General features: G+C 45.9%; 1 protein-coding gene across 1 annotated transcript in view; it reads right to left on the bottom strand.

The window, feature by feature from the left end:
- Nucleotides 1–26879, bottom strand: part of AFF3 (ALF transcription elongation factor 3) — a 545753-nt gene that overhangs the window by 57161 nt on the left and 461713 nt on the right. Inside the window, exon 14 of the mRNA XM_069493856.1 lies at nucleotides 21936–21973. Within this exon, the coding sequence (XP_069349957.1) occupies nucleotides 21936–21973 (38 nt within the window). The remainder of the gene's footprint in view (nucleotides 1–21935; nucleotides 21974–26879) is intronic.

The raw sequence follows: 26879 nt of genomic DNA, 5'->3' as shown, positions 1-26879 counted from the left end.
GAGCAACAATGAACAGTGCCTTCCTCACGCAGAAGTCTGCTCTAGGAATAAGGTCCTGGCTATACGAGAAAAGCCAACTAGCCAGACATCTGCTGCATGCCCACAGGGCTAGCTTGGGTGGTCATCCCAGCTAAGACGACGGGAGGGAGCCATTCAGCCTAGGAACATGAGCCCCCAGTTCTAGTCATTGCTGTGTTAATAACGCCCCTGTGGGTCTCAATGTCCTCATCTATCAAGAGATGGGCTTGGACTAGATGATTTCTAAGGCTCCTCCCACTTCTAATATCCTTTGATAAATGTATACTTAACTAAAAAAAACTCCTCATGACCCTCGTTTTAGTTACCTATCCCTAGAGATGTCCAATACCAGAATTTCCAACTAAAAGTATGTTAATTTCCATTTTAATTCCTTTCCTTTTTCCCATCAGGCTGATGAGCAATGCGGAGACCAAGAGAAGACCAGAGAGCACTGGAGCCTGGGTCACGGGTGATTCACTACTGGTTGTCTTCAGTGGACGGTAACATGCCACCTGGTGTTTTACCCTACATGCGCATGTGGGATTACCGTGTAACAGTTGAGCATATGCCGACCTCCTGGCTGTGCTACCTCTAGTGTGGGTAATCACAGACACTCCCTCCACAACGAAATCTGATATGCCAGGGGCTGTGTTGCAAGGAGAGATTTCTCACCGTGCTGTGTGTAAAGTGACCTCAAGGGATCTGCCCGCAACCACTTCCACCCAGAGCACTTTTGATTTCTATTTTAGGTCAACGAGGATTCTTCTGCCGTCGAGACTGTTTGGCGCTCCTTGCCCTGTACTTGCTTTGCATCTACTACCTGCCTGGTGCTGTTCTGCGTGTGGCGGAAGCACAAGGTCAATCCACGCCCTCATAATGGACCGCCTAGAACAATGTTCAAGGGGACACAGTGCATATCAAATGCTAAATGCAGTGGCAAAATTCTTAGTCCTAAGAGTTTAGAGACCAGGGGGAAGAAGAAGGACTAGGGTTTTCAGGAAGGGGTCCCTGGAGGAAGTGGGACCACGGAGGGCTGGAAACTCCAAGCAGGGCTTAGCTAGGAAAACAGAGAAGGGGCGGGAAGACAGGACATTGGGATTCACACGGGGCGGGTGAGGAGGGGCAAGCTGAAACAGACGCAGGCCAGGGAGTGAAACCATTTATCCTTCGTTTGATGTTATAGCATCGGTGCCAAGTAGCCCTTCTATTTAGATAGATGGGTGATTAATGATGCAAAGAGCTGAGAAAACAGATTGAGACTGACTGGTTTCCTATCTCAGGTGTGAAGCTGAAATTCCACTAGCAAATCTATGTAATTTCAGTCAGACTCTGCCGAGTAGGACGCCCTGAGATAAACACGGGGGTCTCCAGCCCCACTCGGGTCCAGTCACCGCTGGAGAGGAGGGTCGGCGAGTCCAGGGTGGTGGGTTCTCCTCCAGCCACTGTGGCTCATGCCGTACACGTACACACCGCAGGGGCTGTGCCCCCAGGGGACTCTCGGGAGGTGCTCCTGTTTGAGAACGGCGCCCACGTGCAGACGTTGAGGAGCCCAGCCTGGGAGGGGAGCATTGCCACGAAGACATTTTATTCAAGGGAAGGGATGTCAGTGCCAGGCCTTTGTTTCTTTAAGGTTTACTGAAAATAGAAATGTTTTATGGGCAGGCTGAGGCAAAGAGGGAGAAAGCAAGGGGGTGGGGGGCGGTAAGAAAAAGAAGAGAGAATGAAATAAACTAGAATGTGGTCAATATAATTTTATTTGCTTTATTATTCCTGAGTATGGTGCCAAGAAGTCTGGGTTCTGTGACTCCCTGCACCACCATCACAGAGAATGTGAGCAGTCCCAGAAATGAGCTGCCCACTGACAGGAAAGCATCACCACATCGTAGAACAGGTCAATAAAACTCTCTGCCCAGCCCAGCCTGCTGTGACGGAGCCCTCCCAGCAGGGTCTGGACAGCCCGTGCAGCAGGGCTGCAAGCCACTCTTTCGTGGCACACACCGTGGGGTCAGCAAGCACAGAGTCTGGCTGGGCACGGGGCAAAGGCAGGACGACATACGTGTGCAGAGAGACAGTCCTGCTAATGGGCAGCTCCCGGGGAAGCTTTGATTCATGGCTTTGGTGAGAATTACTCTGCTTCAGACAAAGGAGGTCTCACTTTTTCCAATGCAGAAAAGAAAGATGAGTTAGACAGTGCCCAGGAGATTTTTGGAGGTCGGAGGGAGAGAAGACAGGAGGAAGGCGTTTAGTCAGACTTCAGAGCACACCTGGCAGTATGTGCTTTGGTCAACTCCAAGGAGCAAAGCACATTTGGGACCTCAGAGTGTCACAAGAGAGATGGATTCTAAAGAAACACTCCGTTTTTTCTTTCCTGTTGACCTCTATTTTTTTTTTAGACCTTCAAAGATAGGTCTTTACCAATGTCAAATAAAGGCGGTGACCAGCTTTCCCATCCCTGGAGCCAGGACCTGCCACATCATTTGCAGGGCCCGGTACAAGATGCGAATGTGAATCCCTTCTTCAAACACCAAAAGTGCTACTCCACGTACCAAAACTTAAAGGCTCTTTCTTTCTTCCGTGGTCTCTCAATTGGTCGTGGCATTTTTATTTGCTATTTAATGTCATGTTCTCTGGGCAATGGGATGCACATGGGGCAAGTGTTGGTCCTTACAAGTACCTAGGGGGCTTCATCAGGCAACTTGTCACGTGCAAGGGGCCCACTAACTTTTTGGTTCCTCTCCTGCCAGCTCAGGACAGACATGCTGTCTAGGGGAGGTGAGGTCGAGCCAGGCATCTCTGTATCCCACGTGGGAGAAAAGGCAATCCCCATGAGAATTTCAACCTTCAGATTGGGATGTGCTATGCACCTGGATTGGGGTGGGGCAGCAGCTCGTTCCGCCTAGCTGCCCACTGGATGTGCCATTGCACTGCCAGCTTGGGGCAAACCGCTGCCATGGCCTGGGCCTGCAAGCCCTGCCCCAACCCGGCATGCGCCCGTGCCCAGTCGGGGTGCAGGATGGCGGCCGTCACTGCGCCGGGTGGAGACTGGAAGGCTGGGTGGGGCATGGGAGCCGCCAGCTGAGAGCCCATCCCTGGGAGGCGAGAGCCCATCCCTGGGAGGCGAGACCCCTCCCGAGCCAGGTTCCAAGCCCTGGCACATGCACCACTGTCCCACTGGGCTTCATTTACAAAACAAATTCAAAGACAAAATTATGAAGAATTTCAAGATGGCAACTGCAGAGCATTAAACTAAGGCAGGGGCCCTTTGATCACAGGGTCCTGTGAGACTGCGCAGGTCCTGGTCCTGCCTGGAACTGCGGGATTCTCCTACCTCTGTCCTCCTCTGAAAGAAAATGCCCAGGGCACAGGCTGTCTTCCAGGCCCCTGGGACCGTTGCGTCCTGAGGGGCCCCCGCTCCTGCCTCTCACCCCCCAGCTCCCTGCCTGGGGATGCTCCTTGCATCCCCCGAGCTGCTCACTGGCATAAAGCTGGGAGAAAGTTTCCCAGACTACCTCCAGGTAACCAAGGTGGTGACAGTTTGGGAAGCTCACAGAAGGCTCTGTGGAGACAGGCTTGGAGTCCCATGTAATTAAAATAATTTTGAATTAAAATTACCACTTCAGTAATTGCCTTTATATTATAATATTTACTACCATTGCCATTGTGTAACTTACCTCATTAATTACTGCTGGAAAAAAGTTAGTCAATGAATAATTAATAGGATGTGATAACCAGGGGAGTAATCGTGCTTAAGAAACAGAGCTTGAAAGAAAGTGTCACCCACACTCAATCCTGTTAATGAGTGCCTCACAGCCCAACGGCCACATGCCAGGAGGTGAGGCCCTCAGCCTGTCACCTGCTGTTATTAGAGGTCAACAGAAAAATCTCTTTAGCCTCCTCACAGACTCGGAGATGGGTCAGGAATTCTCCTCAGTGGCAGCAAGAAAAAGCTTTCACTTTATCAAAACAGACAGTCCTTGGCACAAGTAACTCAGCAAAAATACAAATTAGCAACAGCACCAAAAGGTCAGCACGGTGCAGGGACAGCAGCCCATGCTTCATGGAAAGTGGAAGTCTGACGTTTTCCATCAGGATGCAACGGAGCAGAGAGGAAGCAAGAGGAGGACTCCCACCTGCAAATGGTTCCACCCCCTGCCCGATTTCCAACAGGCCCAACACCTGCAGCAAGTGTAACACACACTCCACACACACAAAGATACACAAGAGGAACAAACAGGTGTGCACCACTTCTGCTGGAAGTGAGATGCTTATTCTAATGTTTGCAAGGAGAGAAAATTAGTTTTCAAAGAAACCCTCTTGAAAGGTGAGAGAGAATTTTGATTTAAGTTGCACCCACTGTTTGTATACAGATGGCCCTTCAGGATCTTGACATTTTCTTATGTAATTCCCAACAAAGACCAAATGCTTTTAGAGAACATTTTTTCTTTTTTCTTTTTAATAGGCTAAAACTTTATTTAAACTTATATTTATCTCCATACAAAATCCTTTTGTTGAAACATCTTACACAATTACTTATTCACCCTTTAAGTAAAAGAAGCCATACACAGTTGAAGAAATTTGGGAAATGTGCTAGAACGTTTTTTTTTAATGGTCTTTCAATCAAAATGTCATTTGTGTAGGGTTGCTAGATAAAATACAGGGCACCCTGTGAAATGTGAATTTCAGATAAACAATGAATAATATGCAATATTAGGTACACACTTACACTATAGAATTATTCATTGTTCCTGGATTTCTCATTGCTAAATCTGGCAACCTTAGGTTTGTGATCTTTCTTATCCAATGTAAAGACTTCGGGTGCTGAGCGTGTATGGTGCCGAGAACAAAGGAGGCACTTCTGGAGTGTTGGCAGGTGGGCTACTTAAGGAAGACGAAGGATACTTGGAAACAGCATCACCATTAAATAATGTGCAGGAGCTTTCCTGCTTGAAATTTTGCAAAGTATCTTCTGGGTTGTATGACAGGATTCTAGGTGGAATGACAAGTGCGTGAATTAATTACAATTAATCACAGATCAGGGAGTTTGGGGACCTGGGAATTCATATTTCAGGTTGCCAAAGCTATGTTTTAAAAGCGGTGTAACACAACAGACATTGTGATGAAGACCAGTCAGAAGATAAAAGTAAGTAGTGATAAAATGTCATACGAGTCTATTTCAAAGTCATAAAATCCAGGGTTAAAATATTTTCCTTTAGAGCTTTTCAATGAGTTCAATGGGATGAAAGGTGAGCCTTATGTAACCACTTTTCCAAGGAAATAAAACCTATTTACATTTTGGTGACTGAAACACCCTTCAGCTTATTTAGAATTTTATAGTGGCTGTGTGAAGAGGCAAGAATTTCTACAAAAAGAAATGTACCAACTGCATGCCAGTGCAAGTATAGAAAATGCAGTTACTGAAGGGTCTTTAGTGCATCCAGCCTAGCTGAGCTCCACCCATCCTGAGCTGCATTCTGTTGGGTTTGGACACTAGAACCTTGGATGATGTCACTTCATTCAACCCAGAAACATGCTTGGTAAGAATGTTGGAATTTAATAAAGGCAAGCTCTCTTTGTAGTGTTTTACTAAAAGAAAGCAGTATCTGTAAACCTAGAGTCCATTTCCCAAGCTCATATTTGTTGTTGTTGCAGTTTTATTCTTACACTGCACAAAAGGTAAAACAGAATTCCTTTGGAGAGCCAATTCTTTAGACCATATTATTTAGACCCTCCTATTACGTTAGGAGCAGCTTAGCTTTTTTAGGACAGGTAGGTAGGATGGTATCAGAGTCAGCTCAGGCTGCCTATAACAAAATACCATACTCTAGGTGGCTTTAACAAGAGACATTTATTTCTCACAATTCTAAAAGCTGGGAAGTCCCAGATCAAGCTGCCAGCAGATTCGGTTCCTTGAGGAGGCCCCTGTTCCTGGCAGGCGGATGGCCATCTTCTCACTGTCTGCTCCTATAACCTCTTCTTCGTGAGTGCTCAGAGAGAGAGAGGGTGGCCTGGTCTCACTCTTGTTATAAGGATGCTAATCCCACTATGGGGGGTTCCGCCCTCATGACCTCACCTGAATCTAATCACCTCCTAAAGGCCCCACCTCCTAATCCTATCACGTTGGGGATTCAGGCTTCAACGTATGAATTTTGAGGGAGACACAAACACTCGGTTCATAATAGATGCTGAGATAGATAAGGCTGATGACATATACCCAGTTTCACTACAGACTCCCTTTTGAGGGCAGCTCACAGGGGTGAGTGCCCCAACACGTCAGAAATGCTCCCACCATGGAGCGGAGAAGAAGACCCACATTTCTTCTAGGAGCTCTGCCTCAATCAGGGGTTGAGCACTCGGACTTCAGCAAACGATCTTCGTCAGAAAGCTCACTGCCAGGGGCAAAGACAGCACTGGACATGTGATGGGGATTCACTGCGGGAAGCCCTCAAAGAGGAAGGCTGACACGGAAATGCGGAATACTAACCAAAGTGACCACAGTGGTGTCAAAAACACGCAACAGTCTACAACAGCTATTGAACACCTATCTTAGAAATAAGGAGACGAGCCCGACACGGTCTTCACTGTTCCCTCAAGGAGTTTACCGTAATGATAGAGGAGATTAGGTCAGAGTGGGCAGAATTACAGTCCTGGGGAGAATCCAACAGGGGTGCTCTCCTGGAGCTGGGGTGCAGCAAAGGGGCCCCTACCTTGGAGGAAAGAGAGAGCCCAGGCGTGTCCTGGGCTTACCTCGTGGAGGAGTTGACCTTGTAGAGAACGTGAGGTTTCAACAGGGACAGTGGGGCTGAGATGGATGAGGATATTTTGGAAGGAAGCAGCTACCAGCTAAGTCTTAAAGTCAGGGAAACACTGTGGACTGCTGCAAGGAAGCCTGCCGAGCAGAATGTACGAGGGGCCCCAGGCGGGCCCCAGCTCCTGGGAGCACCTGGACATGTGTCCTCCCCTCAGCCTCAAAGTCCTAGGACTAGCACTCCAGAAACTGCAGTGAGCCCTTCCGTCCCAAAGAACCCCAGCCACATGTCAATGAAAGGATTAAGCTGGAATTTTCTTCATCGATGTCTGATTCCTGCATGAACTGCTATCTGTCATGACACCCAATCCAAACAATGTCCTTAAACTTGTTCCCATTTGCCTGCCAAGAGGTTAGTTGTAAAATACACACAACATAAAATTTACCACCTTAACCATTTTTAAGTGTACAGTTCAGCAGGGCTAAGTACACTCACACTGTGGTACAGCCATCCCCACTGTCTCCAGAACTTTCATCTTCCCAAACTGAAACTCCACGCACATTAAACAGCAGCTCTCCATTCCCCCTCATCCCAGGCCCTGGCAACCACCATTCAACTTCCTGTCTCTATGAACCGGACTACTCTAGAGATCTCACATAAGTAGAATCCTATAGTATTGGTCCTTTTGTGACTGTCTCATTTCATTTAGTATAATGTCCTCAAGGTTCATCCATGTTGCAGCATGTGTCAAAATTTCCTTCCTTTTTAAGGCTGAATATAGTCCATCATGTGTACATACCAATTTGTTTATCCACTCATCTGTTGACGGACACTAGGGTTGTTTCTACCTTTTGGTTATTGTGAATAATGCTGGTATAAATAAACGTGGGTGTCCAAATATCTGTTCAAGTCTCTGCTTTCAATTCTTTTGGGTGTATACCCAGAAGTAGAATTGCTAGATCATGTGGTAATTTTATTTTTACTTTTTTGAGGAACTGCCGAACTGTTTTCCATAGTGGCCGCAGCATTTTATACTCCCACAAACAATGCATAATGGTTCCAATTTATCTACCACCTCATCAAAACTTTTTATTTATTTTTATTAGGTAGCCATCCTGAGAGGTGTGATGTGATATCTCATTGTGGTTTAAACCAGGACACTTTTGAGAGTGCAGGAGGCACCACCCACAATCACAGTGGGGCGAGGGCACAATGGGGTGCATGGTGATTGCAGCTAGAATCAGCCTGGGGAACTGCGTGGGGAACGCTGCTACCGTGGCCTTCTCAGATCCACTGGGGTGGGGTGCGGGAGCCCAGAGTTCCAGGCTTTGCTGGAGAGCAGCACAGTCATCTCCTGAGGGGTCCCAGCTCCGGCCTCTCATCCCCCTAACTCCCTATGTGCTTGAATTCCCCGAGTTGCTCAGTAACGTAAAGGTGGAAGAAAATTTCCTGGACTACCTCCAGGTAACAAGGCGGAGACAGTCTGGGAAGCTCACAGAAGGCTCTGTGGAGACAGTATTTTAAATAAACTGGAGTCTCATGTAATTAAAATAATTTTGAGTGAAAATGGCCACCTTAGGAATGACTTTGATATTATAATGTTTACTATCATTGCAATTATGTACCTTATCACATTGTTGTGTTGGAGAGAAGTCGCCAACCATCCCTAGGCTGGAGGTAGAGTTAAGGGTAAAGGAAGGAATGGGGTGTCTGACATTATCCTTTATTACTCTCAGCAAGGCTAATGGCTATTCAGGTTTCTTTTTTTCTTTTTTTAGCAGCAACTGTACTACTAAGAAATGTGTACTACTTGTAATACATAGTTCTCTCCCCAGAATAATCTCCCAACGCCTGACAGCAATGCTGCGAGGGGGGGAGAGGTGGATACTGCTCTCTCCACTTGACAGATGAGAAAAGGACCCAGAGAAGTAGTTGGTCAGCAGTTAGGGGGTGCGTGTGGCACTGCACAGGGTGCGGAGATGGGACAGGCACAAGGTGCAGTTTGTTGTCCATGGGAAGGCAGGCAATGCGGCAGCTGGGCACAGCCGTGGTAGGCAAAGGAAAACCTTCAGGGAGAAGAAACAGTGTATGTGGTGTGGTTTGGATGTGGGATTTCTGTCCACACTGAAACCCGTGTTGAAATCTGATCCCCAATGTGGCGGTGCTGGGCCTAGTGGAGGCGGATCCCTCACGGAAGGCCTGGTGCGGTTCCCTCAGGAGCGAGCAAGTTCTCATTCCAGCGAGACGGGATCAGTTCTCGCAGGAATGAGTTAGTTCCTGGAGAGTGGGTTGTCACAAAGCAAGTTTCCCCCTCCTGTTTGGTCCCTCTTCCCACGTGCCCGCTTCCCCCTTGACCTTCTCTGCCATGTCTTGACAGGGCACAAAGCCCTCACCAGAAGCCGAGCAGATGCCTGTGCCGTGCTCCTTGTGCAGCCTGCTGAACCGCGAGCCAAATGAGCCTCTTCTCTTTATAAACCCCCAGCCTCAGGTACTCCTTTATAGCAACACGAGGCAGACACGACAATGTGCAGCACAGGTGCGGGAGAATGAAAACTTCTGTGCCTGGAGTCACACAATGAGTCTGTGACAGATCTGGGGCTTGGAGAGGACCCAGGAAGTCATATTGGTTGGGCCCCTCCTGTGACCGAGCCCCTGGTATCCTGAGAGTCTGTGTGGTCTCCATGGCCCTAGAGCCTCGCTTCACACACGGAAGCAAGGAAGCTGGGGTGACTGAGGGCCGGTGTCCAAGCAACAATATGTGGGTAGGGTTCATATTTTAAAGACCCATGGGACACAGAATTGCTACAGAGACGGGTGTAAAATGTGGCCTTCATTTTCAAATGTTAGTGAATACTTAATAGTGCTCCAGACAGTTGGAAGCGGGGAGGAGTAGGGGGGGCTTCAAGAGAGATAAGTCTTGGGAAATAATGTTGGCTTGGCTCTCCTCTCCTCATCATATAAATCTGTCTAAACACGACCACTGCACTTTTCAAGTTTTTTGTCATTTTCTATTTTAAGTGCAGAACACAGAAGGATGGCTGAAATTCCCAGTCTACTTCCTCAGAGAGAACAGAACTAGACGAGGTATGTTCCACCAAGCAAGCTTGCAGCAGACTCTACCCATATAGGGCAGCAGAACAGAGCAGCCCAGACCCCGTGTGCAGTGCTCAAGCTTGTGCTGTGAGCATGACTCAAGGCAGAGCTGGATTTGTCCTATTTTAAGGGGATTCAGTTGGAGGGAGAAGGGATGAGGCCCTGGGGTCTGCCATGCCCTCCCTGCCCAGGGCCACATGGCTGCCTGCAGGCCTGGGCTCCACCGTGGCTGTGTTCATCAACCTTGGCAAGTGACTCCAGCTCTCTGGGCTTCAGTCTCCCCAGGTGTCAAACAGGGATAATGACACCTGCCCCAGAGAGCTATCTGGGGATGAAATGGATGATGACAGCATGTCCCCAGCACAGGGCCTGTGGCAGCAGGCACGCTACACCAAGAGGTCACCTACACCTGGGAAGACCACATGCTTTTGTCAGAGAGGGGCAGGTTATCAACTGGCTTTGTGGTCACCTTCCAACAACTGCAAAAACCATGCCCACAGTCCTTTTAGAACTACATTAAATAGCTCAGTGGCTGGGGCAACGACCTGCAGAAAACCTGGACCTCCTCTACATAGTCCCTTAGGCAACTAACACCTTAATTCCCTGAGATCATGCAGGGTCCCTGGTTATTTCCCTTGGCTCCTCCTAGCACCAGGATTAGGCAGGCTGAATAGGGGTTTCTATCTCCCTGGTAAGATGAGGAACTGTAGCCTAAAGTGGCTCCCTGACGTGTTGGCCGGAAACAGGGTGAACAAGGCCACGGGAGGCTGAGTGGAGAGCTGCCAGCGCTGCAGACTCTTGGCCTGGGATGGCCTTCATCAAGGGCTGGTCCCATGCAGCAGATTGGGGCCAGGGAACAGGACAGACTGGTCTGTGAAATGGAAAAAGGGCCATAGATTTGCCCTTCACAAGCAGTTGGTTTGCTTCAGCATTTTAACAGAACCGAGCTGTCATTAATGAGCATTGCCATGCTGAACACTGCCTCTGGGGAGGAGAGGGGAAGTGGGTAGAAACGAGTATGAAAACTCAAACCCAAGGCCACGGACAATTACAGAGAGGAAGCAAGGCTGAGAAGTCTGCTTGGAATCTGGTGGATCGAATAGTTGTCCCTAAATAACAGAGATGCAGGTGGCCAGGGTGTGACGCTGCCTAGCGAGAGCAGAGGTGGGAGCTGGATTCTGAGGGCCAAGGGGAGGACATGGCGTGGTGGCTGGCCCGCCAGCCACAGGCCTGGGAGCCAGCACAGGGAAGGGAGTTGGACAGAGTCAGAAAGCTCAGGCCGCTCCAGTTAACGGGGAGCACATTAACCTTTCCACAGAGCAGGGGAGCTTATCGGGCTCCAAAACACAGTCATCAAAGGCTGGCCAGCCCAGCGCAGCCAACGCTGGCCCAGAGCTGTCTCCGAGAGCAGGTCACAGGGAGGCCGCCTGGGGAGTAGGGGAGAGGAGGACAGGCCCTGAGCCCAGAATCAGCAGCTGGAGGGGGTGGCACACTCCAGTTGGCTCTGTGAGTCCCAGTCTGGAGAGTGAAATGGCCCGGGTGAGACTGTCCTGGGAGTGGGAAAGGGGGGACATGGAGAGAACGGGAGTGGGAGGTGGCTGCTGGTCTGAGGGGGCTCTTAAAGCCAGAGAAAGAGGACTCCCAGGGCCTAGCTAGTTTTTTTTCCACTGATAGGAGATTAAAAATGGAACAAACCAGAATTGGCATCACAACTTAAACTCCCATCAAAAATGGCTAAGTAGTTTGCTTTTACACAAAACAAATCAAGACAAAACACCCCCAAATCTATCTATTGGCTTTAAAACCACCCACCCACCCACTGCAAATGCTTCTCCAGCTGGGCTTCCACTTACTACAGGCACAGGCGTGAGTGACACATCTGAAGACAGTGACATCGGCGTGTTCAGAAACACACACGTGTGCTAAAAGTGCTTCCTTTTTTTTTTTCCTGCCAAATATATTATTTGTTTTCCTTGGATTTCTTTTAGGTTCAGTTCAATCCCCCAGATCTGGCTCCGTGAGCATGGTGACCACACATGCAGGAGTAAAAGGGGGGAGGGAGAACTAGCGGTTGTATCTTTACATGTCATCAGAACTGACCACTAATTAACCTACCACCCACATATTCATGCAGGACAGCAGGTGCTTAATTTCATCTAAGTAGTTATGCAAGAAGGAACACGTGTACTTCTCCTTCAGAAATATATATTCGTAAAAAGAAGTAGGGTAGACAGACAGCAGTGACAAATATTGAAAACTATACTAATTACACAATAGTTTTGTTCTCTCTTAATTCTGACTTTGACATATCACGTGTGTTGGATACTTTCAAAGTTTTTTTGGATGCAAATTTAAATAAACATTAAATGAACCATAAACATTAGACACACAGTGTATATTGTTGTTGGTCTAGAATGAAAAGCTACACAGGCTTTCAAAAGGAGTACAATACAAAGACTTTGAGTAAAAAGAATTTATAGTTCTGCAATTGGAGTATTTTACCTCTGGCAACTTCATCTGCTTAGTCTGTGAGGGTGAGCTGTCAGAAGAGAGGGAGTGTAGAGTTCTCTGCTAATGGGTCAGAACTAGCTGTTTGGAGTATGGTCCTAATCGTCTTGACACTGCATCTAGGAAGGGTCTGGCCCCCTCTGGCTTCTTGTTCATGTTCACAGATGGCCGTGAGGCCAGTGAACTCTGGTGGTGCAGCTTAGCTTTGCTCCTTGGTCACAGATGCCTGGCTAAGGAGCAGGGGAGGGCCAGTGGGTCAGGCTGTGCCCAGCTGTCCCTGCCACAGAAGACCGAGGAAACTTGTGAGATTTTCTCCACTAGCAGAGAAGGGAGGGACAGATGTCTGGGCTGGAAGTCTAGCACCTCAAACCTGGAAGAGAGAAAACATCAGCTTCCCAGGCCAGACCTATTAGAAATAGGCCATCCTGAAGAACTTGGAATATTAGCTTCTGCAGAGATGCCCATTCATTTCCCACCTGTTTTTCCTGTTTTAATTGCAGAAAAATACACATAACATAAAATTGGCCATTTTGACCATCTTCAGGTGTACAATTCAGCAGCATTAAGTGCATTCATGTTGCTGTACAGCCAAGATCATTATCATTCTTTTTTGAAGAGGTCAGAACTCTTCTAAGTATGCCCCAGCTCAAGCCACCCCATCAGCTCCCGTAGGCGTGTGGCAACTGGGGGCATTATCTAACAGGGTTAAAGCTTCCTTTCACCCGGAGGCCCCCTCCTGCTGCGCCCTCCTTGCCAGACACCAGGCAGCGAGTCCCTGTTAATCCTCAGGCATCCCCAACCCACTAAACCGTCTTAAGGGGCAATTAGTGGCTTTATAAACTTGTAATTTATTTACTCAAAAGGCTGTATCTTCGGGCTGCTCTCTTCTTTTGTGTAAAATACATGTTTGGGACCTTTTAAAATGTGTATTATTTACCTGATAGAACTCAATGGCTTCTCTGGAGCCATTCCGTTTTATGGTGGAAATTAGTACTTAGGGGGCCTTTTTAAAAGCTGATTTTTAGACCCTACAGCCTGTGTTTGCTCATGTTGTTAATGCAGCGGGTGGGGCTAACAGCCACCAAAGGGCTGTGAGGGACACGTATGTGGCCTCTCTGTTGGAACAGGGAGGCTTAGGTCTCCACTTTGGTGAACAGAGATGGTCATCACCGGGCCCCGACAGAGGGGGGAGAGGGGTCCAGCGACTCAGGTGGCATCTCTCTCTCCTCACACAGCTGCCACGCAGTTCTCCACCAGGGTCCCCCGTGTTATCTGAGAATTACTGTTAGCTTTTGAAATAATACCTATTACTTACTTTGAATTATAAAATAAGACCAATTCTTTCCAGATCAACTGGAAAAGTGTCAGGAAATGACCCAGGAGGCCTTTTCTACTGGGAGAGACAGTTTACAGCCCCCTAAGAGGCATGCATGAACCTCACCTAGGACCCAGAGACCCATAACTTGGCTTTTAGGGGAGAACAGGCTCAATTAGAAACATTTTACACAGTAGGGATGGTATGAGTAATAGCAAGGGATATATCCTGGGATTTGCTGACACTTGATTTTTTATAATGTCAATGTAAAAACATGCCCCATACTCTTATTAACTATTGCATACATTAAACTCATACTCTCATATTTTCCTCTCTTGGTTTTTAAGCCTCATGGTAGGACTTAAATCAAAGACTATCTTGTGGTATCTTGATGAGTGGCCTTTTCTGGTGGTGCAATAAAGTGATGACTATCGTACGGAGGGCTAAACAATGCACCCTTTCTGTTTAGCACCTCATTTCATCTGCACATGAACCTAACAAGGAGGGCTTATTACCATCCTGTTTAATTATGCAACTGAGAAAGTTCAGACTCAGATGTGTAAATGCTTTGCCCAGAGTAAACTCCAGCCCAAGTGCAAGGGTTCAAAGTCCCATGCTTGCATCAGGATGTCTTGTGACAAGAGGAGAGATCAGGAAAAGCTGGGCCGGAGGAGTTTTGGTTTTATTTTTCTCTCCTTATCATGAGAACAGAGATGAGTGGCATAATTTGCATTCTTGGTCTGTCTTATTTTAAAAAGGCATTTAGTAAGTTATAATGGAGCAGTCCTTTTGCTTAAAGTAGTACCGAATATTCAAGATGTGGTCCCTGCTCTCCAGCAGTTGTGGAGACCAGGCGTAAACACACAAAGCAGGCAGAGCACAGAAGCGGGTCCACGTCAGCAGTTACATGAGGTGCTGATGGAACAGGAGCTGGGGCACTTGGCTACCTAACGTTTCCGTGGAGGACCAGGCTTGCTCCCATGCTTGAAGGAAGCTCTATGGAGCATAAGAAGGCCGCGCTGCTCCCATGCCCGCCTTGCGCTGGCAGCTGTGGAGAGCTGGCTCCAGACACTTTCCCCACAGGTGCCCGCACTCCACAGAGGGGCGGGCTGCTGCCCCTGCCCACCTGCCCAGGCCACGCCGTCAGCACTCTTTTCCCTCCTCCACTCCTGGGTCCCCTGATGCTACCGTCCTCCATGTGCTCCCTCAAATGCCTTGTCCCTGCACCCCTTCCTCAGTGCTCTGAGAGCATTTCAATGTTTTACCTGTGTCCCCCAGTGACATTTATTTTTTCATAACTTGACGGAGGAGGGTGTTACTGAAGCAGCTAAGAGCACTGCACAGACCACTCTGCTGCGTAATGGCGGTAACACATGGGATAAATTACATGAGTCGGGAAACCCAGACCCACTAGGGCTTCACTAGGGTTTTAGGGAGAGTAGTTTAGAACATGAAATGAAATGAAATGGCGTTTCATTGAAAATATCATCTCTTTAAGGCTCTAAGGTCGAATTTTTCCTTTCTGGCTGAGAGAGTTGTGAGGATGAAATGAAGTAATGCATGTGAAACGCTGAGTGTACGACCAGTCACGTACGTGACTGTTCTGATAAGATCTAGGACTATTTTGTACATGTTGGCATTTTAATATACACTGTATTTATGCATCATGTGGGCATGTACCTGCATTTTCTCTACCACACTGTAAACTTCTTGAGAGTGGAATTCCTAAGTAATGAATTTTTGTGTCTTCTGTAGAGACCGGCACAATGCCTTACCCTTTGTAGGGACTCGGTATTGTAAATATTCATCAAATGAATAAAGGAGGGAAAAAAGAAGCACGAATAATTGACAGAGATAATACATTTTAAGTCATGTCAATAGTAGGAAGCACAGAAATGAGGATGGGGAGAAGAAAGAGGGAGGAGCCAGGGGTCATCTGGCCTAATCCCCACCTGGTGCAGGAAACTTCTCTATAGCATCATATAGTTCTCTCTTAGAAGTGATTTCTAGCTTATTTCCACTCTAATTTAATTGCTCTGGGTGGTTTTAATCTTTTTTTGAGACATTTTTGCATACTTTTGGATTATCTAATGGTCCCCCTTTTCTCTTTCTCTCTCCACCTATGTGTTTCTGGGTTCGGTAATGTCTTTACAAGCAGGCTTGGACACCTCCCAGAACCTCTTAGTCGTGAGTCCACCTCTGTCCCCCAAGGCAGTCTGCTGCAATGGCAGACAGCCACAGTTTCAAAAAATTATTTTCTATTTTAAGCCCAAAGTTGCCTTTATTTTAGCCACAAAGCATTGGTCTAGTTCCTTCATTCATTTGTTCATTGTTTTCTTTTCATTTATCAAATGACTTATATCTCCTAATTGCCAGGTACTGGGATAGATGCTAGGAATAAAAATATAACCAATAACATCTGGCTAGCCAGAAATAATGGTATGCAAACTGTGGCCCAAACCTCCTGTCTCTGACGCATCCAAGCCTGCTTTGCTGCTACTTGATACAGGACGAGAGAATCATATTTACTGGGAGTCAAAGGACCGGGGATCTAGTTCCAGCTCTGCCACCTGCTGCCATGGGGTCCCAGGTGAGTCAATCACCTGCCCATCTCTCAGTTTTCTTATCTATAACTATTTTTATATATGCTGGCATTTTAATATACACTGCATTTGTGTGTGTGTGTGTTTGTGTTACACACACATCTCAGGGTTGCTGTGAGGATCATAAGATGTGACAGTAAATGTGACCATGATTCTTAAACTCTAAAGCTCTTTAAGAAAAAGATTTTATTTATGTGGTATGCCAAAAAGCCTTCGTTATAAGGAGGAGCATCTTGCTTTGGAGAGACTGGAGACTGCTATGGGCCTCAAGAGTAGGGTTGGTACAGACCTGCCAGCATGTCACCTTAACATCTTCAAAGTTGGGAATTTAAAACCTTCTTAAAAGTGCTCTTTTTTTTTTTTGACTTTAAAGAAGAGAGCAACTATTAGTAGTGCATGGCAATTGTGACTTTCCTCTCACATGGCCAGGTACTGGGTAAAACATTACCCAGAACGGTACACTTCTGTGTTGGGGGCCACCCGTATCATGCTCCCTTTGCTTGGTTGAAGTTGGTCCACTTGACAAGGTGTCAGGAAGGTGAAGCTGAATGCAAAGCACTCACCCTGCGCTTCCCACCTTGCTATGGGGCCATTTCCATTCCCAGACCATTTCAGATTCTTCTACCTATGTGGAGGTGAAACTCTCTTAATTTTAGGCTATTCCTCATTTACTTAATTTCATTACATTCTCCCTAATGGGAAGCAAGGAGATTTGATGTATGAGACTTATTTGAGAAATGGCAAAATTGAAAGCAGCAAATGCTCAAGCCTTGAGTCCTTCCTCCTTGCAAAGACAACACCCCTGTGGCTGGTGAGCGCAGGCACACGGCTGCTTCCCACCACGGCTCCCTCAGCCCCGGCCCGGCACCCTACGGAGCACGCTGGATGCGCTCAGTAAATATTTGTGGAATAAATGAATAAGTCAATGGCAGTTGTTTAGATTTCAATACAAATGGATCTTGGACCTGAGATATTGCCAGATGGGCAGACAGGTTACAATCTGCTGATGTATCTCCAAGGCTATAAAAATGTAGCCACTGCTGCAGTTGCAGGCTGATATTTCAGAAGATGATTATATGCACAATTTAACCACACGGCCATTTGTGCTCTCCAAGTGCCATCGCTTCAACAACTGTTTTCATGTCGGCTTTTTTGCTCATTCCTTTTTTTTTTTTTTAAGTCAAATGTGATTTTTTTCCAGCCTCTCATAGTGCTGGCTGAATGTGATTTATTCATATAAAATTATGCTCCATTTTTATAAAACCCAAGTTACTGCAAATGATGCTTGAGGTTTCACAGAAAATATTAATTCCTGATCTGCTGCTATAAAGCATGCCTGCTCGCCGTGAGCTGCCCTGCCTCTCTGAGACAGGTGGAAGCAGTCCAAGGGTATGATTAACTTCTTAGTCCTGGCAATTTCCTGGTGCTCCTCTTGCCCTAGATTTCAAGATTGACCTCCAGCCTCTCTGCAAATGCATAGTCGCTCAGCTTGATAAATCACACGAATCCCTCTTCTGATCACAGTTGTCTACTATTTACTACTGATGAAGGGAAATTAATCATATTCAAGGCACTTCACATGCTGCACACATATCTTTCCTTCTTCCCAGCGGCACTTTGCATATTTTCCACATTACGAGTGATGCGGCAGCTTTCGCAGCATCCACGCCACAGACACACCTTTATAAATGAACCTCATGCCCATGCAGCCCTCTTCTCTCCTGCCTCTTCCTACCTGCATCAAATACAATGAGCCATAAAAAGAACAAACACTCGAGAGGCACATTATAAGGAGTGAATAAGTGAGAAGAAGAGTGTCCCTTAGCACAGAGATATTCTTACAATTCACTGACTTGTTTACCTTGGCAAGAATTTTACCACCTCTTCCTGCCCCGTTGGCCTGACTTTTTCGTTACCTGGGGGCATCAGCGGGCCTCTGGTATGCCAGCTGACTCTCAATGGCATAAAATAGACAAATGAAAAAAATTCTACAGTCAGGAGTAGAAAAGAACAAAAAACGTACCACCCCACCCTCACCCAACCCTTCCCATCATTGGGGGGGGGGGGTGGCGGTGCTGAAGCCAACTTGGCCTTGCCCTGCTGACCCAGTTTCGACCCGCGGTACGTTTTGGCTATTTTGGCAGAACCGTAAGTTAAGCCCATCGCTCAGGCAAAACTACACAAGGCAAAAGGTTTTTTTGGAGGGGTGATCACAGATGGTTTTTTAAATTTAGGCGATGGAAATCTCAGTTTAAATTTATCAAGATTGTGTATCGATTACAGAAGATTCCCTGAACTTTAAAGCATGTGGCCTGAACTGTCAGATATTGGATCTGTGCCAGAATGCCTATTTAGAAAATATACCAGGACACTTTGGAGAAATGAAAAGATAGACACGACTGACCTTCAGAAGACATCTGGACATTCTCTCACCTCCAACACCCCAGAGGGATGAGATTCCTACCCACTCTTATAAACGGACAGGGAAATGCATCCCTCTCTTCTCCTCGTAAGTGTTCTCAGTAGGTCAGGTCTCAAAGCTGTGAGGCCAGGCTCCCTCTCAGGGAAACAGAGAACCCACTGGCTTCCTACCGTGTAAACTTGCATCCTCCTCCCAAATTCTAGTCAGCAAAATCTTGTTTCATCACCAATTTGTACCTCTTGAAACAAAATGACTCTACCCTTGTACAAATGTCCTTGTGTTCATGCGGTACTTGAGGCTGAGGCTAAATGCAAGTGAAAAGGGCCCATGGGTGAGAGGACCTGCAGGACACTGAGGCTCTGAAGGAGGATGAGGCCCCGGGTGCGTAGGAGACACTCGCCACCACGAGCAGCCTGTCGCGGCACAGCGAGAGCCAGCACAGGCTTTTCTGCCCCATTCCAGAATTGCCGAACTCAGGGAGCACCGTTTGAGGTCTGAAAAGTGCTTTACTTTCAAGAACAAAAATGAAAGTGCTGCCTAATCATTATGGAATTTTATATAAAGAAGTGATAACAGGTTGAAAGCAAAAATAGTTTAAGAGACCAGAACACTTTATGTAAACAAATGTATACTAGGTGAATACCAGGCTCTGCGGACACTGGGGTTAGAGCCCCATCTTGGTACAGGCATGACCTGGGGGATCTTCACTTAATTCCATCCCCACCCTGAGGTTCTTCCGACAGACAGAACATTAGGCAAGTCATACAGTGGCCTGACCCTGAGTCACATGGGTCATTTTTCTAGAATATTGGTTGATTCAAAAGAATAAGTAATGTAATAAAAATGACATCTGCCACTTGATAAATTGGTATTATCTAACTTAAAAAGCAATAAATATGAATCCAATTAATTCAGTATGTGTTTTTAAGTTGTTATTTTGAAGAAGGGTTTTAAATTGCATCTCAAATGGTTACAAATGCTTACCACTTATGGAAACTACTCCGTGGCTCTGCGTTAGTAGACAGCACAGAATAGAAGCAGCACAGAGAAGGTAGCTTTACACAACTGCATTCCCAGAATAGCAGACAAAGGCAACTCATCACTTTGAAAGGACCAAGTTCCCCCAGTCTGGAACAGAAAACTGTTAGACTGAAGTGGGGGAAATGTCCTATTATATTTGAAGATAGAGAAATTCATGAGAAGAGTAGTGACAATGGGAACCTCTGTTTCTGGCTAAGGAATGGGCTTGACAAGGGGTTTTACTAAGAATATCAGAAAACACTCCAAGGGAATAGCATTGCTCATCATTAAAATCCATGAACATTTTCTACCCAGGGAAAAGTCATGTGGTCTTTTGGGAAGAAGCCTGGAATGCATCAGTCCCAGTTCTGCCGCCTTGTGTTTGTTATTTGCGACCATGTTTCCAAAGGGAGTCCATATTTTCCTAAAATAGGTTTTGATTCATTCGCTTAAAGGTCATAATGACATTTTGTGTTTATACACGTAGCTTTACTGAAATGTAATTTATATTCCATAAAGTTCACCCATTTACAACATATAATTCAATGGTTTTTAGTATATTGACGAGGCTGTGCGACCATCACCATAAACTAACTTCACAAGATCTTCATTACCCCAAAAAGAAACCTAGTACTCGTTAGCAATGACAGAGCATTGTAAATTGAGGGCTTTCCTTTGCTTCTCAAAGCGTTTTGTTGATGGAGTTGCTTAAAGAAGAAAAGTCAAAGGGGAAAAAGAATTATGTATAGGAAAGGAATTATTGTGTCATATTCCAAATGTGTTTTGATCCAGACTCTCTCCTCCTTCTATCAACAGACTCAGAAGCAGAACAGTCATGGGCTTTTGTGAAAATCCCCAAAGCCAAAAGTAATACTAGAAGATCACGTAGCAGCCACTCTTTTTTTTTTTTTTTTTATTTCTCATAAAGGGTAGCGACCTGCTGGGTGGCCATTCCAACAGGTGGGGAAGCCGAGCCCCGGCCAGCAGCCAGACACACGTGCATCCCAGCCACTCTTCATGACACGCGGGCTTAGGCGGTTGTCATGGGGAAGGCTTTTCGATAGAAATAAAAATACTCATGCTCAGCCTGCTGCCATAGACAAAACGCTTCTCACCCATACACACCAGATAATTCGCCTAAGCGACAGGTTTCACCTGGGAGAAGCACTGAGCTGAGCTGGTTTACACCGTCAATGACTGCTCATTCCATGAAAAAGGAGATGGGAAGGAGGGGAGGGTGGGGAAGGTGAGCTAGACAATGCGGAGGTGCCCTCAGCCAGCCGAAGGGAGCAACTCCTCCTGCTGTGCCTAGCACTGTACGTACCTCCCTTGTGGAGACACAGGGGCTTCATCTTTACCTCCTGACAGCTCTTCCACACATACACACACATTCATACACAGAGACACACAGGCACATACAGACAGACACACAAACACACAGAGACACATATACATACACATACAGACAGACCCCCCCATACACACACACACACACACACACACACAACAGAGACACACACAGACACACACGCTTTAACTTTAGTAAGTGAAAAAATGAATCAAATCAAAAAAAGGGTCTGGGGTCTGTTCCAGAAAGAAACTTTATGTTAACATATCGCTGTTCAACTACCTATAGCCTTTCAAGGCAAAGCAGGCTGTGTAACACAGCTTGAGTGTTTCTTGATTAGGTTTGCACATCTCACTCAATGACACAGGTCAAGAGAAATAAGCCAAAGCGAGGAGTGACAAGCCAGGCGCACAGGATCAGGGGCTGCTGGCCACATGCATAAAGTATTTCAGAAGAGAATCTTATCAAAAGATAGAAAGTGCCCAGTGAAATTGATATGGAAATCGTCCGAAGAAAACATCTCAAAATAAATGAAGTACTTATTGCTGAAAAATGAGCTTAGATCTCAACCAATTCCAAAGTTCAGAATTTACTGCACTGTTCAGGCCTTTTCCTCTGAGTTTCTTGTCTCTTGTTTCATTGCACAACAAGGGATTCTTCATACTTGATATGAAATACAACAAGGCGATTTTTGCAGTAATAAACTCCACACATGCATGACAAATCCAAGCATGCAAAATGTTTAACATCCCAGTTCACAGATACTTTAGGGACAAAATCCGATTATGAATTATATGCCACAATAAATAGGGCTCAATGTTTCATAAAGCAATTTATAGTTCATAAAAATGACAAAATGTACCTGTCAGAGAGAGCGCGGAGAGCAGTTCTCTGGGCTGCCTGCTGGAAGAGAGAAAGGGCAGAGATGTTTATTTAATATTCTGACTTTTAAATTATGTGTTCAATCAGCACTTAAAAAAACCTGCATTACATTTTTGTCATGTGGCCAAATTGTAAACTACTAAGCAACATAGCAGAGAGCATTTAGGAACGAACATTCGTAGAGTCAACTGAAGCCCCGCAACGCACACCTGCCACCAGGGGCTAGGTTTGGGGAGGCACGAAGTGTCCCACCAAGGTGATGTTGGACAGGTCTCAGGAAACCTGGCAAAGACCAGAGCTATTTTGCTTTTACTCCCTGAAATCATTTTCCCATGGCCTTATTCTCCTTTCCTATAAGAAAAAAAAGACCAGTTTTGGATCCTTTGTAGCTTCTTTCCCAATGAAGGTGTAATTTTTGACCCGGTTTTCAGATATATTGAAAAAGTCTCCAGAGCTGGAAAACGGAATTGCTGACTGCAAATCTCATGGTACTGTGGGATTACTGTTGTTTTAGGCATAGTCATGATACCATGGCAAGGGTTTTTGAAAGAGTCTTTTAGATTTTCATATTGAAAAATATTTATGGATGACATTAAATGATGTTGGGATCTACTTTAAGATAATTCCGTGGGAAGGAGGGCAGAGTGGGCGTGCACACACATGGAAGAGGATGGCCCCGGGGTGGCAGCTGCTGGAGTCCGGGGATGAGCACATGGTGTGTGTACCAGTTATTACAGTATTCTGACCATCTCTGTATGTGAAATAAACCAAATTTTCATTTTGTATTGAAAATGTGTTGGTTTGGTTTTTGCTTTTTTACTCACTGGAGGTGGGATATGTGTGTGCATATTGAAATTTTCCATAATAAAAAAACTAAAAGAAAAAGTAAAACAAAAAGACCTCCATTTCTCCATCAGAGTCTCCCATTTCTGTACTTGCTTTCCTTTTCTCTGCCTATTCTAGTTTTCATTCGTCTTCTATTACTGGACACTATGAGGCTAAGGAAGGCCCTCTGCCCTCTGCACGCTATGCTCTCTGTCCTAGAAGTCACAACTGGAAGGCCGTAAGACCAGGCTTTCTCGGGGTGCACTGGAAAAAAAAAGGAGTGTGTGTGTGGCCATTTTTCACCTTGCATGTTTACTGTTGACCAGGGACACCAAAATACTTCTCGAGTTGTTCCCTTATTACATTTAGATAGCAAATAGAATCTTCAGGTTACAAAAAATGACACATCAGAATGATTATCCCTGTTACAGAAATAAAATATACCCTTGGTGATAGTTGCCTGTCCTTGGATTAGTCAGTCCAACATCTACCAAATCCTACTACATGGAGATTATTGTATTGGGCTCCAGGAGGGATTAAAAATAAAAGTAGAAGGAGTCACTGTCCTGGAGAAGCTCATCCCTAGGTAGGAGGTCAGAACAGAGGTACAGGGATGATTTGAGTACACTTCTGAAATAACATGAAAATGAAAAGATTAAGGCAGGACAGTGTTAGGAAGGTGCAGATATGGGCAGCTGCTCCTCAGACAGTGCCTGGAACTATTGGCGGGTATCAATGACTATCTGCTGAGTAAGCAGCATATGAATGAATCAGTCAGGGCATCCTTCCCTCCAAAATCTGGGCAGAATTTTAAAGACCAAAGAAACATTGGCAGTACTGGGCTAGATGGCAGGGCAAGGGCCTGTCCCAGCCTCTGGCAGCGGTTCTCAACTGGGGCACCCCTTCCTGCCAACCCCAGGTGTCTGGAACTGAGCGGGGGTGTTTCTGCAGGTCGCATCCGTGAAGGAGAGCACTACTGGCTTTTGGTGCCTGGGGCCAGGGATGCTAAAGCCCTTCAAGGTGCAAGAAGGTCCCTTGGACAATGAAGAACTGTCCCCTTAAAATGACAAGAGTGTTTGTGCAGAGGAACACTGCAGCAAATCAGCAATGACAGGGAGAACAGAAAGAAGGGACACAGGGAACATGAGCTTCAGGGAACTAGAAAGAAATTGGTGAGAGGAACTTAGATAATTTCCACAAGTGACACAGCAACACTGATTTAGGAAAAACCATCACATCTGTCGAACTGGGGAGGGAGAGTCTTACATCTGGGACAAGTTTTACCATTCAGTTATTACAGACCGTGCGTCTGGCCCTCAACCTACGGCTCAGTTTCCAAACTGCCTTTTCCTTCTCTGAATGGGAGGTTGAAGGAGCCAGTGAGTTTATGTCCAGGCTACTGTGGACAATCAAGGGGGCTACTCTCCCTTCTTTGTTCCTGGGATTCCAGTGGATTAAGGCCCCAATGTCCTGGGGCATTGCAGTGTTACAGAATTACTTCAAGAGAGGGAAGAATAATATCTACCAATCCTTCTCTTGATGAGGGCGTCTGAGGCAGCAGAGTGAGGCAGAGGAAGGAGGAGAAGCCTCTGAGACACCTCCGAGGATGCTACTTCTCTCTCTCCTGTCAGTCCTTTCCCTGTGCTCTCCCAGGGAGCCAGCCCAGGAGCACGTGCACAGAAAGCAGCCGGCAGGTGACAGGTGGAATCACTGTTCACAGGTTTGTCTCCTGAAGAGCTCTCCTCTCACTCAGCAAGACAGCTTTCACTTTTGGCATTGATACTTGAAAAGAACTTAACTCTCTACTCTTCACTCTGTTTGGCTGAATATACAAGAAGTGTTTTGAACTCCCCTAAAGAAAGGTGGCAAGTATTCTTAGTATAGTCTCTTAACATCACCTCAGCAGGAGGCACTGGAGACTGACACTTCCTGGAACAACAGAAATCATGAGAGATGTGAGTGAAAGTTCAACAGAAGTCTCTGGCATGGCATCTGGATTTTCCCCCAGCCATGGAAATAGACCAAGGCTGTCAATATTTAAAAAGTTTATTGACTCTTTTCTCTCCTGCCTCCAAGTACTTCCTGCTGACTTCTGTGATAGGGAAATAGTACATTTTCATGTGTAGCCTGTTGGAAAATGATTTAAAAAGCAAATGCAAAACAAACAAACAAACAAGAAAGCTGCTGTCCCACCACCACTGGAGAGCCTATGAATTGATGCACCCCAGGTGGCAGTACCTGTTGACAACAACTCCACAGGATTGATGTTGGCCTTGTGCTCTAATATAAACCTGGGCCAGAAGCTTGGAGTAAGGGGTGCTTTCCTTTAGCAGGGGGGTCTGATGCTGGGAACAAAAGGTCCTCCTGGGCTCAGTGACCAGGCACCCACCAGTCACCAAGTAATGTTTCTCTGCAGTTCCTGACTTCTTTAATCTGTCCACATGAGTGAGTTGCCACACACTCAACACTGTGGTACTTAGCACCATGAATTGCCTGCACCACTATTATTTGATGCCAGATCTGACTGTGTTATTTAATTTGCAGTTATTCTTACATCATTAAAAACTTTACAGAGGACAACTCCTTATCTATTAAGAAAGGAGATGAGAATATGTTAAATGTTTTAAATAATTCCCTGAGGAGGGGAAAAAAACATATGGCATTAGATTAAAGTTATAGTCCTATACCAAAGCAAAGACCACCAAGGTTTTTATACTGCCTCCTCTTTTAATACAAAACAAAACAAAACAAAACAAAAAAAAACCTCTGGCATATGCACACTATTTTAGTGTTGGAAAATAATAAAACAAATAAACATTGGAATTAAATGGCAAAGAAAAAAATTACTTAGGTGATTCATGATTGAAGCCCAAAAAACTATTCAGTAAACTAGATGAATTGCCCAATTTCACTCCTTCAAGAGTTGTATTAAATTACGGCAACTACATTTTTCTCTTCCTAAATCTCTCATCATCTCCTCCTTGCAACTTTCCTTTTATTCAGTTCTCAGCAAAATAGGTTGAGAGGGTTAAGAGAATACTTCATTGATCTTTGCTGAGTTCATTACTCATTCATGAATGACTCTGAAGCTCCAGTCTATGAGACAAAACAAGTTTTCTGCCAGAAATAGTCATTTTCCAGGTTCTCCTCAAGAGATGACATCTTTTCTCTGTCTTTATTATAGCAAGCTTGTTGCTTGGGAACATAATCATAGATTTTTCAGGTTTCAGTGTATGCTAAATGAATTACAAGTCACAATCTGTTATTGAAGGGAAATCAAAGAGGAAGTTAAATGCCCTTATTGTAATTGGGTCAAGCAAGTTCATGGATACTGGAGTGGGGAGGAAAACAAAGGAGGAGGGTGCAATGCAGAGGAGTCTCAGAATGATCCAATTTCTTACTTGATAGAAACAGAACTTATACCTGGAAAGGTCTGTAATTCAATCTGAAGTACCTACTATGTGCAGGCACTGGGCTTGGCTTGGGTGACGGTCAAACTGAACAAAGCTCTTGCCACATGGTGATGAGGGTCTAGAGCTGGGGCAGACATGAAAAGTCACACACACACACAGAACACTCTAGGAAACGCTGAAGAAGACAAGGTGCTCTGAAAATGAATAATGGAGGAGACCTTGTTTGGAACGAGTGGTCAAGAAAGGCCCGCAAAGTAAGGAATAATAAAGCTGAGGCCTGAAGGGAAAAGGAGAATGGTGGGATCAGAGAAACGGGGTGGGTGGGGAAGGAAGGGCTCCAGGCAGGGAAAGGCTGGAAGTGGGCCTAGATCCTGGCTCAGCTAAAGAACTGTGAGCAGTCACTGTGGTGTGCAGCTGAACAAGCAGTGGGGACAGCGGCAGAGCAAGATGAGGTCAATCCCAAGGGCTCTGGAGGTCAACTGAAGAATTTTGGATATCATTCACAGGACAATAGGAAGTCATTGAAGGATTCACATTAGGAGAAGCTGGGTGAAGCATGCATGGGACCTGCTTATACATTGTTTGCAAAATCCTCTGAGTCTATAATTGAAAAAAAAAAAAAGAGTAGGGAGTGAGGCAGTATGGCTTACATTTTTAAAATATCACTCTGGCTTCTGTGTGGTGAA

Source organism: Eulemur rufifrons, chromosome 19 (assembly GCF_041146395.1).
Source record: "Eulemur rufifrons isolate Redbay chromosome 19, OSU_ERuf_1, whole genome shotgun sequence".
NCBI lineage: Eukaryota > Metazoa > Chordata > Mammalia > Primates > Lemuridae > Eulemur > Eulemur rufifrons.
This window is presented reverse-complemented; position numbering and strand designations above follow the sequence as displayed.